Source organism: Protopterus annectens, chromosome 7.part0 (assembly GCF_019279795.1).
Source record: "Protopterus annectens isolate FY-2018-M chromosome 7.part0, PAN1.0, whole genome shotgun sequence".
Taxonomy (NCBI): Eukaryota; Metazoa; Chordata; order Ceratodontiformes; family Protopteridae; genus Protopterus; species Protopterus annectens.
The window spans coordinates 1,229,471,413-1,229,487,530 of NC_056739.1; the positions used below are offsets into that span (position 1 = coordinate 1,229,471,413).

Below are 16,118 nucleotides of genomic sequence, written 5' to 3' on the forward strand. Positions count from 1 at the left end.
TTCAAACCTGAAATATTAAATGGTGGGCATTTATTTTATCTGGTACTTGGCAAATGTGTTATACAATGTTAAACTAATAGATTCTGTCACTGAAACATCATCACTTAAAACCAGTCAGAGTACTGTGTCATGAATCTGAATATCAAATCTCCATGCTGACATCTGACCAGACCAATTTTAGCAGCTCCAATATCTGAAATGGAACATTCACAAGTCACTTAACTTCCTCTCTGTCTTGGAGTCCTTTTCTGGAAACCATATTTTCTAGAATAATGCTTTGGATTTCATGAGTCCCACAGTGCTGTTCAGAGGCAGTCTCACTAGACCTTCTTTGAAAGCTTGTGGCATAACTAACTGCATGAATTTATTTATTTATTTATTTATTGCATGTGTTAGGACAGCCGCGGTGGTGCAGCGGTAGCGTTGTCGCCTCACAGCAAGAGGTTCTCCCGTTCGATTCTCAGCTGGAGCACCTTCTGCGTGGAGTCTGCATGTCCTCTCTGCAGTCGAGTGGTGTTCGAAAGACATGCGTGAATGGGTGTGCCTTCACTGAAGGTTAGGCATCGAGCTGCCACCTCGGCACCGTGAAAATCTACTGCCAATCATTAGCGGACCGGAGTTCCGCTGTGGCAAACCCTAACCTGGAAAAGCCAAAGGAACAACATTTATTGCATGTGTTAACCGGGAAAGTCCACTGGGCCTAGAAAGAGCCCATTTTCAGTGGAGGCCTGGGGAGAAAAGTTCCACAATCATTACATGCTAAGAAAAATATTCATACATATAACAAAGAAATTTTGAGCAATAGTATTACATTGAATGAAAAAAATAAAGCAACAATTAAGATAAAATTGCAATCATGGAAAAATGGAAGTAATAAATGGCATTTATTTAAATTACACATGAATGTAATATGTCTGCACGTTTCAATGCAGTGGGGATGTTAAGTACAGCATAAGAATAGGAGGAGGTAGAAGAGCTAAGGAGGGCAGAAGTCAGACTAGAGTAGCAGGGAAGGTAGTAAGTATTTTTCATATATTTCAATATTTCATATATTTCAGATGATACCGTCCTATTATTTTTATAGCACTGTCATCATTACAATGGTCATATTTCTTTATGATTTTCCATTTTATATATTTATCATCAAAATTTCGTTTGGCTACATGCACATATTTTAAAAGGAAACGATTGCCATTTTTGTTTTTCAGCTTTCTGCTGCTTCTGTGCCCCTTAAATCTGATAACAATCCATCTTACTGGGAACATTTGCAAAATTCCACTTTGCTATATTTTTCTTAATGGATTCTCGTGCTTGTTTAAAACAATCTTCATTTGCCCTTAAAGTTTTCTTATTCTGATGAGGCTTAATATAAAAACAGCTGAAAACTTTTTTACAAATAAAACGCAAGGAGTAAAGATGAACATTTTTGGTTTCATTCTCAGTGCCTGTATAGGAGACTAGCCCACTTCACCTAGAGCCATGTAGAAGTCAATTACTAAGAATTAGCAGTAGTCATTGGCAGCCAGTGACCTGAAAGTCATTCTTGAGTTAACAAGCTTCGAAATACAGCCATTGGAAGTATGATCAATAAATACAACAATCAGTATAGCTTCATTGTGTCTTGTAAAATTTTAATTAATCCATGTCTGGGCAACTCACTTTCTCAGTATAAGGCTCACCCCAAAAGGCAGTAAGATAATATGTTGTTAGTCCTTTCAATTTTCAAGCCAGGTTGTGCAAGTACTAACAAAGATGACTACATTTATACTGCAATCACCTAAAGCAAGTGTCCATTCTAGGACTAAAGCTCAACACATTTTGTATGCTCATCTGCAGAACTTGGAGTCAGTCACAAACTGTTTTTTAACACTTTGATTGATAGTGTATCCAAGCTCAGGTCTTTTGGTGGCTGTAAGAAGAATATGGTGATATGGAACCTCTTAAGAGAAAGAAAGCAAAAGAGGTGGCAGTCCTACCACTGCCAAACAACAGTGGCATATTTCAATTTTCATATCCAACATAAATGATTTTGGCTAGGGTTTAGACATAGCAAGGGCACCCTCAATGTGAACCTTTGAGCATTGCAGTCAACACAGTTGTCTCACTCCGGCATTTTTAAAATTGTTTGCATTCTTTGGGGAACATTGATTTAAGAGCTTGTTTTAATTATTTCCTGAAATCATTACTGCACTGTAATAAACTCTAACTACAAAGGTTTAGTGTATAATTTTAGTAATAAGCAAATCCAGTTCTGGAATTGTTTGTATATACTGCTTACTCCCAGAAGAGCAGCCATGTTACTTTCTGAATCATCATAGCTTTCTTAGTGTTGTGCATACATTTCCTTATTTGTTTCTGCTTTGACTGTTGTGCTTCCCCATTGACTGTAGTATAAACTATGGCCATTTCTTTTTGCATCTGCAGGCACCTTTCGATTCATAGCAGCACAAAATATTAGGTCCCTTTCCGAAACACCTGCAGTGTTTTCAGGAGTATGACATGGACTGGCATGTATTTCTTTCTCTTAATACAGATTAGTATGCTTTGAATGTGCCTCTTCTACAATTTCCTTTGAATCTACTTACAAACCTAACAGCTTTTGTTTGTACACACTCATTCCACATCCAGATTTTTCAGTAGGCTATTCAGGTTTTCATAAAAACTTCAGTATTCTACCATCAGATGTATACTTCCTGGGATTTTTTTTCATGATGAGCCCTTCTGAATATCCTGAATTGATTATCTTTCATCAAAAGCGTGAGGTGATTAATAATTTTGTAAAATCTTAGTCATTACTTCAGAAATCTCATTTTGTGGTTTAAATGTTAAACTGCAGAGCAAACAAGATGTTCCCAGTTATGTAGAATGAAAGAGCCCTCTTTCATTATTATCTGTCATTTACTACAAAATATTAACATGCATAGTCAATGAGTACCAGCCAGCTGTCTACTACTTCATCAAAATATCCAGTATTAGTCACATTTCATATAATCTGTATTTCCTTCTATTTTTTTGCAGCAACCTTTGTTAAAAATTATTTTTTTTTGTTTTCTCTCTCTCTTAGTTATATATGATCTTGCACTGAGCATTCTTGAAATGATTTTCCTAATCCTCCGGTATAAGATATTGCATGTGTTACACAAACCAGGTCCCCATATAATATTTTTACTTATTATTATTTTTTTTTTAGTTCTGATAACTGTTTTGCAGTCATTTCATCTGGGTACATTAATTGAATAGGTTGTCTACTGAACTGATCATAAGCAGGTTACATAGGTTTTTATGAACATACTGTCTTATGGGTAGCATTCAAATTTAGGTCTGAAATACGTTTTAATCTCTTTTTTGATTTTAGATATGTTGAGGCTTTTTTATATCAGAATAGACAGAGGCAGGTTAATATATTTCCTGGCTTGTCATTCAGCCATGTTTTAGGTTTTCTGGATATATTTAGTGTGGCTTGTTTGCTTCAGGTCCAGTGTGCAGGTAATGCAGTTTTCTCATTATCTAGTTGTGTTGTGTTTGTTTATTATTTTAATTATATTAAATTTTGTTTCCAGAGGTTTTGTTAGATGATCTGTGTTGATTTAGCTGGTTTATATGTACAGTGTGTGTGAATCATTTTTATTTTAGTTTTAATTTGTGGATTTTCTGGGGGATGTGGTTTTCTGAACCAAGGATGTTGACAGAGTGATGTCATGTTTAACAATGTTGGTAGGATGGTGATAAAAATGTCTGCAATTCAGATACTTGTCTTTAATCATAACACTTTATCAGTAACCATGATTAGGACAAAATAACTATATATTTACATATCTAAGTATTTGTATAATCAGACATAAAACTAGCTGTCCCTCTCCCACATCCACAATAAGCATCAGATCCAAAAAGAACTTTAACTCTGAACTATTCCAGATGGAACTAAAAGCATGTAACTGGTCACCACTACAAACTTTATCCTTAGATGAAGCCGTTACTTACTTTAACACCAACTTCCTTACCATCCTGAACCACCATGCCCCAACCAGACAAATTAGAACAAAAACCAAACATGCACCATGGCTCTCTAAAGAAACCAAACAAAAAATCAAAGATAGAAACAAACAATGGATAATATGGAAAAAGACTCAAAGTCCCATCCACCAACAAACCTTCAAACAACTAAGAAACCAAACCAAAAAGCTGTAATATTAGATAAAAAACTACTACCTACTATCCCAACAAGTGAATCACTCCAAACCACAAAAGTTCTGGTCCAGCATCAATCAACTACTCCACCCAGGAAAATCAACCACTCCTAGCCCTCAAAATACTGAACACAAAACTTCAATAAATATAGCTAATGATTTTAACACATTCTTCACTAACACTATACAAACACTAGCTAGCCAGCTCTCACCTCAGAACTTCACTTTACCTACTAAAAACAAACTGTTCTCCCTCCTTTCAACTTCACCCCGTCCCTACATCATATGTGCTTACCCTCCTTCAGAAATTGAAACCATGCTCTCCCTCAGCAGACCAACTACCTGCAGAATTTCTGCAACTAGCTGCTAAAGCCATTGCCCTCCCAATATCAATCCTGATCAACAGAACCATTACTGAAAGCTATATCCCTTCTATATGGAAAATCTCCCATATTATCCCCTCCACAAAGGTGGCCAATCTACCGAGCTTTCCAATTATCGACCTATTGCCCTCCTCTCACCTCTAGCTAAGATCATGGAAAAATGCATCCACAAACAACTGCTTCAACACTTAACACAAAATAACCTTCTAGCTAACTGCCAGCATGGTTTTAGACCTTCACATAGTACCTCCACTGCCCTTCTCTCCTTCACAGATACTATCAACAAACACCGTAGTCTAAACAAACTCTCTTCTGCCCTATTCATTGACTTATCTAAAGCCTTTGACATGGTGAATCACCAAATTCTTATTACCATAATAAAATCCCTATCACTTGACACATCCTCCATACAGTGGTTCCAGTCCTACCTTGACAATAGACAGCAGGCAGTACTATGGCACAAGTCCCTCTCTACCCACTTACCAGTCAACCTCGGTGTCCCCAAGGATCCATCCTTGGACCTCTACTCTTTCCATTTTCATCAATGACCTCCACCTAGCCATCCCTCAAGCCTCATGTATACAATATGCAGACGATTCTACACTTATATGCTCAGCCTCATCCTCTTCAGACCTCCTATACCTTACCCAACAAGTCTTCAACACAGTAGAGAAATGGTTTACTCACAGTTGCCTTCTCTTAAACCCCAAAAAGACCAAACTCCTTCTATTCTCTCCCACCAGCAAATACCCCCCATTGGATTTCACAGTCACTTCTATCAACAAGACTATTATATCCCCTGAAGCTACCACTAAACTACTAGGAGTCACCATCGACAATAAACTAAACTTGATATACATATAAACAATACTATAAAATCAGTTAATAAAAATTGGGCTCCTGTATCAGATTAAATCTTTTCTCCTACCCTCTGCTCGTACAATAATAGCACACACACATCTAATATCTCCTCTTCTATATGCCTCACCCATCTTTACTAAACTATCTAAACACAACCTCAGCAAACTGGAAAGGTCCTATAATAACATCGCCAGATTTGCCACAGGAAACCCATTTCGAACCCATCATTGCCTCAATTTAAAACAGCTAGGCTGGCTTGAACTACAGAACCTAATCAAATTCAATCAACTAACTATAGCTCACAAAACCCTTTACACACCATCCAAAACACCAGCTCTATCCACACTAATCACTCCCTACAAGAACCTAGATTCCCTTAGGTCTTCACATAAACTCTTAGCTAGTTCTACCAAAACAAACAACAAGGCCGGTGACTCTCTTTTTTCAAATACAGTAGGGAAAGCCTGGAATCTCCTACCAAATGACATTTCTACACTTCCCTCACTATCCATTTTCAAAACAATCTGAAAGTATATCTCAAATCTCACTGGCTATGTTACTGTTCCAAACCTGACTAGCTCTATAGTCACCCTAAACTCTGATCTTCCCCTTCTTTTCCTTCAGAAAAAAAAAAAAAAAAAAAAAAAAAAATATGTTTTTTGGTTCTGCCATATTAACTGCATCTACTGTTAAGAGTTAATTCTATACTGACAATTTACTTTGAATTGTTAGAATTTATCCTGTAAATCAGTCTGTTTTTGCTTGTATTTTTTGTATTGATTTTGTTTATATGCTTAACTCACAGAAATTTGTTAATTTAGCTGTATTTACCTAGGAGCTTTTCTCCCCGGGCCTCTACTGAAAATGGACATGTATCCAGTTAGACTAGCCCGGTAAACAAATGTAAAATAAATGAATAAATAAATAAAATAAATTGTATGTGTATATATCCATACATGCACAGACACGCCCAGGATCTGCTTTTTCTAATTGCCCAGTTTACAACTACTCAGGCTCTTGTCAAAAATAATCTACTGGGTTATTTTTCCACTGTGGAAATAAACAATTATTTTTGCAGATGAACAATGTATTTTCTATCCCTGCCTTAATACTAAACATAGTCTGGTATTTGTAGACAAGTACTGCATTATGAAATGCACTGCTGCCCAGAAAAAGGGTACATGCAGGCTAGTAGCAATTCACAATGTTATGTTGCACTATGGTACAGTTCGGAGTAGTGTGCCAGAAAGAATATGTGAAAAATGATACTATAATGACATGTAAATTAAAGCAGGAAGGGAGATAAGGTGATAATGATATGCAAATGTGTAACAGTTGAACATAGCTATGATTCATAGTTGGAAGCTGTGAAATTGCAGAACAATGTGCTCCAGCCTATAAAAGAGCAAAACACTAAGAATATTGGAATTGCATTTAACAAAATGTTCCATATCACAGCATCAGTTACATGGCATCACTAGTGGCCATTAACAGTATCACTTCCCACCTATATGTAAGAGGAGGAAAAGAAAATATTACCCATAGCAGGTAATGGATCATAACTTTTCTGGAGAAGAGGCTATTGATCTGTTCCATGAAGATCAGAGCACAGTATGTAGCTTGGTTGAAATGTACTGCCCACATATAGAATCTACAGGAATATGAGGCCTTCCTGTCTATATGGTGGCTAAGGTATGTGCAGTACTTCCCATCCTAGGTATGAAGACCTTTCAAAGACTAACAATGGATTTATCACCTTTTTCTCACCCTTCTACCTCAAGCATTTTAAACAATTTCTCTGAATAATGCTTCTACATTAGGTTGAGGTGTCTGTATTCCTAGCACAGAAGAGGAGATGCCACCACAATGCATTACATTTATGACACTGAGGTAGTGGGTGACATAGGCTGCATACATGTCATAATGAAGGTTCCACCTGAATCACAGTCACAGTGACTCCTCGGTAGAAAAGGCTACCATTCTGTGAACTTCCAGGCAGCATGTGAGACACATAGGATTATAATTGATGCAATTGATGCATCTTCACAACACCTAGGTAATTCACATCATTCATATACAAGGCATGTATCTTATATGTATCTCTGCTTCCTGTAAGGTGACATTCTATAAGGCCATCAAGTTGGTAAGTGCTGGCACTGTCTCTCTCTAAGAAAACTATATAACCACTTATACAAAGTGTGTTCAAATATACTACCACCACTTATATGCTGTAACTGTTTTACGGGTGATGGATACCCACTAGATCCCTGACCAGTGATGCTTGCAGAGAATCCACAGAGCATTGCCAAACTCCAGAGACAATACAGCACACACAGAAGCCAGTGACATCTTTGAGTGTGTATTTCTCCATTTCAAAGCCTGCTCTGGCTAACTTGTCTGGACAAACACTTCAGTATGACCCTGCAGAATCTTTCTAGAATATGCCTAGGTACAGATTATGGTCCTAAAGAAACAGAGAGGCCTTCCCCAATGATATAGGCACAATGATACCATGCGCACCTCTGGATAATGACAGGTACAATGCATGTCAGTGCAGATGAAGCAGTGGTGAGTAGTCCAGAACTATGGGCTTTGATAACCACAAAGTGATAGTGCAGTGTCAGTCAGAACAAATGTGATGCAAGTAGTCTTAAAAATCACATTATGCTGGTCATTGCATCATCAGGCCACACTGTGCATCAGACATCTCCATGTACAGTACACAGAAAGGATGGTGGAGTGGGTCGCAATCATCATGTACATAGGTGGTTGGGGGCACAATGGCCCATGGCTGCCAGTGCACACACTGGGTTGAAGCAGGTCAATGACATTTTGTTGAATGGCTACTCTGAGAGGATATTACATGGGGTAAAGGGCAAATTCCAGATGGTGGCCAACCGCTGGTTTGCCCTAGTTAAAATCCACTGTTCAAAGAAGAGTGGTTTTGATAAATAGGTATTCAATGAATGGCTATTAGCTGAATAGCCATTTGACAATATGTCATAGACCCGTAGAAGCATATGACCAGTTTTATCAGAGGCATCAAATTTACTCTCAGCATCTGTATGCTGTTTTACAGTTTCACTTTCAACACGTATTACATTTGTGGCCTTTTATACTCTCGGGTAGATGGCATTTACATGATTACAAGCTGCTCTAGTCTGTTTTATGTGTAAACTCTGCACCTTTTTAATTTCTTACTTCTACTGCTAAAGCAATCTGTAAGGCATTTCAAATGTTTGGTTAACATCTGCTGGCAGCCTTCTTTGTCCTACAATATTTGTTGTAATGACTATTTATAACTACTTTCCTGGGTCATAACGGCATACCAAGTGACAGATTTAGTAAAAAAAAAAATAGTTTCAGATCCAAACTTCAGTCTTCATGTTTTCTCACTATTTTTAGGATTAAATGATTTTTTGGTAATTCTTCTATCTACATACAGGTGTTTTCACTTGGTGTTATATGATTTAAGAGATTTCTCATTAGACTATAAGTTACTGGTTCACACACATTTATATGAAGGGCTTTTTCTGATTTCATTGTCAGTGTCTTTGGCAACAAATGTTCTTTTCTTCTGTGGAGTTTTACATTGAATGCATTAAGATTTCCTACATTTCAATTTTTTTTCCCACCTGCCCTTCAAAGTTTCTGCAAGTGCTCAGAAACCTTTAAATCCACAGAAATTCCAATAACAAAAACAGATGAGATTTTTTAACAATCAAACAACTTAAATGGTTCAAAAGTTTTCATAAGGAATGTCCATTGCAGAAACAATAATAACAATAAAAGCATCTTCAGCAATCATAAAATTTAATTCAAGAACAGGTTATTGCTGGATTGAGAAGGCTAGAATTTCTTTTCCCCCACAGCTAAATGTTTTTCTTTGAGCACATATACCAGCAGTTGGGGAAATTTAGGATGAAGAAAAAGTTGCACTAAATTTAAGCAGTTCTAGCATATCATTTAATGATGGTACCTCTGAAGGTGTTATAACTCATAAGTGTAGATAGCACCGTAAGAGTATTGCATGGACTTCCCATGAAGGAACAGAGCTTATAACAATGTGTCTTTTGAAGGAAGATGGAATACTTAAGGCAAAAATGGAAGAGTTCCTAGAAATGCTAATACACGTGTAGCTTCTCCATCAAAAATGTGTTAATGAGGATAACACAAAGGTTTGAAATTCATATCATGGATTTAATATGGTCTCCTATTTTTCAAGCTGTCTTTGGTTCTGTTATATGGGTTTATGTTTCAACTTAGAATTTTTTTACTCATGGTAGCTACAAGAAACCTGACTGACTAGCTAAGACGTTTAGTTACAAGTTTGCAAAATTCTTTGCTTATGTATTCATTTGAAGTTGTGTGTGTGTGTGTGTTTGTGTGTGTGTGTGTGTGTGTGTGTGTGTGTGTGTGCTTGTGTGTGTGTGTGTGTGTGTGTGTGTGTGTGTGTGTGTGTGTGTGTGTGTGCATGTGTGAAGCTTGTAGTGGGCTCTGAGTAGCTGTATACATCTGGCTACATGAGGTAGTACAAAGGCCTCTCAGAGTTGTATAGTGTGAATTCTTGCAATTGTTCAATGCCACCAAAAGCCACAGGCAGATTATCATATAGTAAGAGTACTATGGGGCATAATTTTATCACTGATGATTAGGTGCATATTAAAAATTCTGTGAGTATATTAGAATCCCTATATACCTATCAACCTGCAGACATTGAAAATAAGTACAGAGGCTCTTGAAAAGTAGGAACATCCAGCCAGAAATCTGGACATCTAATTAGCATAATCTTTGGAATACCAAATAGCATACAACTCTTCCTACTTCCAGAGGGAATGTGGGAGACTACTCAGAAACACACATTTAAAAAACAGAGTGACAAAAATGATGGAAAAATAGAAGCACATTACCAAAGATCCTGTACACTTTTGTAATGAATTCTACCTCACAAGGTTATTTTTGCCTCTGAAAAAGGGAGCTGGAAGATGGGTGTCCTCTTTCTCTAAATTACCTGTACCAATAGTATGTTGGTTACGTAGTGTGATTTTATGTCTACTAGACAGCTTCAAAATCATGTCTGATGACAGGGAATCAGAAAATTGTGTGACAGGGTAAATCAAGCCTGAAAATGGGGACATACCTCCAAAATGCATATATCATGAACAGGGGGTAAATCAGGCCAAAGAACAGGAATGGCCGAATGGCCCTCCAAAATAAGGACTGTTAACAGGTCTGTATCTTTATAAGAGCTTTTTTTTTACCAGTTTTCTAAAATGTAGTTATAACATACTAAGTGGACTTGTATGTAATAAAATGCCTTATATATTGAACCAGTGCTTCATTAATCAGACTAATATTGGAGTTTTTTTATAGCATACTCTTATAAAAATATTTATTAAAAACAAATTATGCTCAACAAGAGTGACAGAGTACATGGTGAAGGCTTAATCTATATACACTGCAGAGTTTAATTAGCTTTTATAATGCAGTGGACATTACAAACATTCTCTCATTACCTCTTGTGTTTACACACACTGTGATATGCTGAGGTAGTGCATACCTATTCGGTGTAGTATTTCCTGTCATTAGATAGGAAACATTACTTTCAATCTCTTACAGTATAAAAATAACATACACAAAAGCACCAGTGTCAGATTCTGTCACAAATCAAGCTGCTTAGTGAGTGATTGAAACTACCTCACTAATCTGTCTCTAAACAAGCTTATGTCAGTGGCATAGAGGAATAAAGCCCTGACTATGGCACAGGTGACCCGAGTTCAATTAGCAGTGCAAACACTTGATGCTGTAGGCAGTGGGGATGGGTATGCTCATCCACAGGGGGAGGGACAGTGGTCATGGCTGGCTCACACTTCCCCCATGCTGGCACAACCTTTACTGGGGGGGCAGAGGTGTGTCAGAAAGTGGTGAGCTGGTCCAGTGAAGCTGTAGGAGTGACTGCCCAAGCCAAAGATGTTAACCCTTGTTGGCGGATATAGAGCAGTACTTACGTATGAGTAGGGGGGCCCAGGTGGTCCTTCTAGTGATGCAAGTGCTCATATCATCATCAAGGAAAAAGTTAGGCCATTCGTCACAAGAAAAAAAGAGCTCTCATTGCTGGGATGCTGATGACAGCAGAAGGAACCACCATATCTGCCCATGTAAAGCTCTCCCTTGGGCAGCCTAGTGGATCTGGGGACTTCTTGCTACTGAAGAACAAATGGATGTGCAGCATTGGAAATTTTGATGGTTGGCAAGCAGGGAAAGTAAAGTAACCTAAAAAAGTTCATACTTGTCTAAGCAAAATAAGACCAGACACAGAACTGCAGGTGTTGCCACATGTTTCTAGTTTTGCATTTCAATTTGTTACAGCAGATAGAATTTACCACTGGTACATCAGAGTTCATGGCCCATCGCCCACTCAGTAGCACAAAATTCATATGTGAATTAATGGAAATCATTTTCAAAAGACATTCTCAGTGACCAGACTTACACAGTGTGTTCCAAATTTACATTGTGTACACAAACCTTATGTATCCTATCCCTTATTTTCAAAACATTCAGCAAACAAAACAGACAGAAGAAATTACAGAAACCGATATGTAGCAGCTGAAAACCAGATGTTTTATAAAATGTACATTTTTTCACAAAATGAAATTTACTTCACAATCATAGCAATAGAACAATAAAATTTTCTTCGGAACTTTATATGTGGTAATGAGATATTGATAGCTTGCAGTTCATCCAGTAAGGACTGACAAACAAAACAGGAGAGAATATAATGGCCATAAAGGTGTTCTATTCTGAATATGTTACAAAATGCAGTTGGTATATATAAATGTCCCTATAAACCATCCATTCTGTATTGACAACAAAATATAGCCATTATGTATCTGTACAACAGACATGCCATTTTATATGTCATCTAACCTGAAAGAAAAACCCGATATAATCAAAATGGTACAAAATATGGCATCTGATGAAATTAAAATAACAGAATAATGAAGCTCAATAACCTACAGGCAGGACTCCTGGAATGAGAAATGCTCACTAGTTAGTCTATCAGTTTAGATCCTGACAGAGAACAATGTGCCAACAAATGACCATGAAGTCTTTTAGCATAAATCAGTGAAATTGATACATGGCTTATGTGTCATGTTAATGGATGACAAGTAATACACTGCTATTTAGCAAACATTACATAGGAAATTAAGAAAATTTCAACCTCAGTACTTAACTGTAATCAGCTCAGTGAAACTCTTAAATGAGATAAAATAAACATATTTAATTTGTTTGGCTCTGAATGTAATATTACGGGACCAATAACTTTCCTAGTGACCATCTACCAGAAAAAACTCTCAGAACTCATTACGTGCCTTAAATGATGGCATGTTAAATCGATGTCTGTTTCACTCATTTAACATGTGCTCTGAATAGTGCCCTAATCTATAGCCTCCAAGCCTTCTGAATGCTGATCACTTTCATGTACCCACTTGAACTAAAAAAGAGAATATTAGAATTCTATAAATACCAAAACAAAAATAAAGAACTGTGAAGTATAAACATGTTTTAAAGGTTCTTATAAAAGTTGAAGAACTTACTAGCAATTAACAGTATTTTGTAGTGCAGAGGTATTTCATGACAGTTAATCTAATTTTATATTGAGTAAAACACATTAACGTGTTTTTTTTTTTTTTTTTTTTTTTTTTTTTTTACTTTCACTGAAATGTTGAAATCTTTTTAATTCTTCTAAGAGTTTATGGAACATGATATTTTTGGACCTGTTGCTGTTTACTTATAAAAAGCAAGCCTTCTGTCATGCATTACGAAAGAGTGCATATATCTTGTCAGAAATTATTGCATAGTCCAACCTTCTCCTTGCTGTCATGGTAACAGATTAGTGACCTTTTGAGCTTTATACTACTGGTCAATAATAGGTTTCCTTAGCAACATCTAGGAGGCTGAGCTATGCAATTAACAGAAGTAACATGTTTCCTTATACCATGATGCCAGATATACACTTAAAATAGCTTTTACTCCAGATCTAATTGGTGTGTCCCTTAGGTTTCAGATGGAAAGTATGGTTTAATTACATCTCTTCCTGTAACACTTAACTTAGTGCTACTGAATGAATTTCATCTTATGAGTATGGTCATTAACATATCTCCTATGTAGACCAACAGTAACATTCCAGTAGTATTTTGTTTTTTCTAGGTGTGCTTGACCTACTGTGTTTTAACAAAATGTTTGATAGTCCTGTACTAAAACACTGCCCTAACATTTGTGAAATGCTACTTACTTTCAGTGTAGATATGCTAAACATAGTAAATTAAATGGTAAAATGTTTATCTCTGAAGCTTTCTGATACATTTATAACAGATTTCTACATGGAAGAAGCAGAACGTGTGTGTGTGTGTGTGTGTGTGTGTGTGTGTGTGTGTGTGTGTGTGTGTGTGTGTGTATGTCAGTATGTTGACACATGGTAACAATTTTTAACCTTCACTGCAGAGTACAGGGATGCTGATGGCATAACACACATATAAAAATTTTGGCTGCCTTTGTACAAGTAGTGCAGATATTAACAATGGTGACTTGAGCAATAACCCATGACTGGGTATAGGTAATGCTGGATTTACAGTTGGTGTGGTTTGATCATGATGGCAAAGCCCAAGTGATCCAAAAAAAACACAAAATCCAGCATTACCCACACCCAGGAGTGGGTTATTGCTATTGTGCAATCACATTATTTAAGAAATTTAAGAAAGAAATTGCGGTACTTACATATTATCGCAACCACACATTTGTCAGCATTCAAGGCATTCTCGGCAGCACGTTATTTCAGTGAGAATGAAATAACGTACTGCCAAAAATGCCATGAATGCTGTCAGTGCATGGTTATAATACGGAGTAGTGATCACTTTAAGCTTGTCCAGATTAAGTTTGGCCAGGATATTTAAGGCAATACTCTTTCTAAAATATAACCAAGCAATGCAAAATATTAAGAAGAGAATTTATAACGATATAAAGAACAAACTCTGTATTTTAAAGTTAAAAAAACCTGTTTAAAATATAAACAGAACACTTGATTAATGGCACGTTTTGTAATGCTTTCTTAGCATTTCTAACTTTATTTTTTATATGTGATTGTAGTAGAAGAAACTTTAACAGACTATGCTTTACATATTATAACAACCACACATTGTCAGCATTCACAGCATTCTCAACAACACGAAATTACAGTGAGAATGGAATGCTGCCGAGAATGCCTTGAAAGCTGACAATGTGTGGTTGCGATAATACATAAGTACCGAAATTGCTTATCTTTCTTAAGTAATGCCTTTGTATAACAGCACTGTAGTGTTATTCCACATTATTCTGCATTCTTCTGCATTTACTGATGCACTGCGCACACGTATGGGATTTACGTTCCAACGCTTGCACAGTACATCACTGCTATTTAAGGGAAATAATGGAAAAAAGAGAATCTTCATTGATGTCTGTCATCTTGGAAATGGTATTTAAAAGGACCCTCTCCTCCCACATATGTTCTCCAAAAGTTCCCTCACAAAACAATTATCCTCGGTGCAAGGCTGTTGCAACTTCATTTAGGTAGTACATGTGCAGTACTGCAGTTATAGTGGAATGGCAGAGTACATGTAGTTCTACTATAGGGACAAGCTGTACTTTGAATATATTGCTTATGTCAGATTGCGGTATAAGAAACTATGGATCAGTGAATTATGTTGCTTCCAGTTTACACATATTCACAGACTGTCTGCATGTGGATTTTTATTTTTAAATCTTACACCGTTTTGCCTATTATATAGCTACTTGACTCCCATTCCCCACTCAGGGGTTCTTAACAGATCAGTTTTTTATCTCTTTTTATACTGTTTAACTAGACTAGCCATATTTCTGGGTTTTAAAAGACCTATATGTATATGTGTATATATATATATATATATATATATATAAAGAAATATCTCAAGTGACCTGAGCTAACACACACACACACACACACACACACACACACACACACACACACACACACACACACACACACACACACAGCATTTCAGACTGCATCTTCTGCTCTGACTCAAGGCATGCAAATATACATAATCATATCTCATGCTGCCCCAGAAGACAAGGAACACAAATTAACTTGTCTTCACAGTAATTCAGTTCTGCAGAGGCTGACGTGCTAACAATAGAAAGTAAGAAAACATTACATATACTGACCACTGGGTCTTTTCCTTTAAGGACACATTCCTCACGCTGAACATCGGGTGATGTCCAGATAATCTGGAAGAGAAAAAATATATATTTATTTATGTTTAACAAGGTACTGCACTGACATTATTCAGACAATTTCATGCATAGCCCTGCTGATTACAAAACAGGAACAATTATTTACATACATGAGTAAAAGCAACAAACACTTTAGCAGAAAGCAATTGTGGCACACCTTCACCTAGAAAAGACAATAATCAATTATATAGTATTTCTTGGGTGGGTCAAAAAAATTTTGAAATAAGTACATCTTACATTCAATTCATAAAGAGAAAGGAATTATACAGTATACAAAGTATTTTCAAGCAACAATAGACAGTGGGCTTGACAATGCTGAGCAGAGGAAGAATGAGATGAGGCAGTTAATGGAAATCATGGATAAGAGTGGTTAGCTTAT

At 36.8% G+C, this 16,118-nt stretch overlaps 1 protein-coding gene across 1 annotated transcript in view; it reads right to left on the minus strand.

Moving 5' to 3' along the window:
- Positions 1-16,118, minus strand: part of LOC122806987 (semaphorin-3G-like) — a 634,544-nt gene that overhangs the window by 295,452 nt on the left and 322,974 nt on the right. The window contains exon 3 of the mRNA XM_044077853.1: positions 15,671-15,733. Coding sequence (XP_043933788.1) covers positions 15,671-15,733 — 63 coding nt within the window. The remainder of the gene's footprint in view (positions 1-15,670; positions 15,734-16,118) is intronic.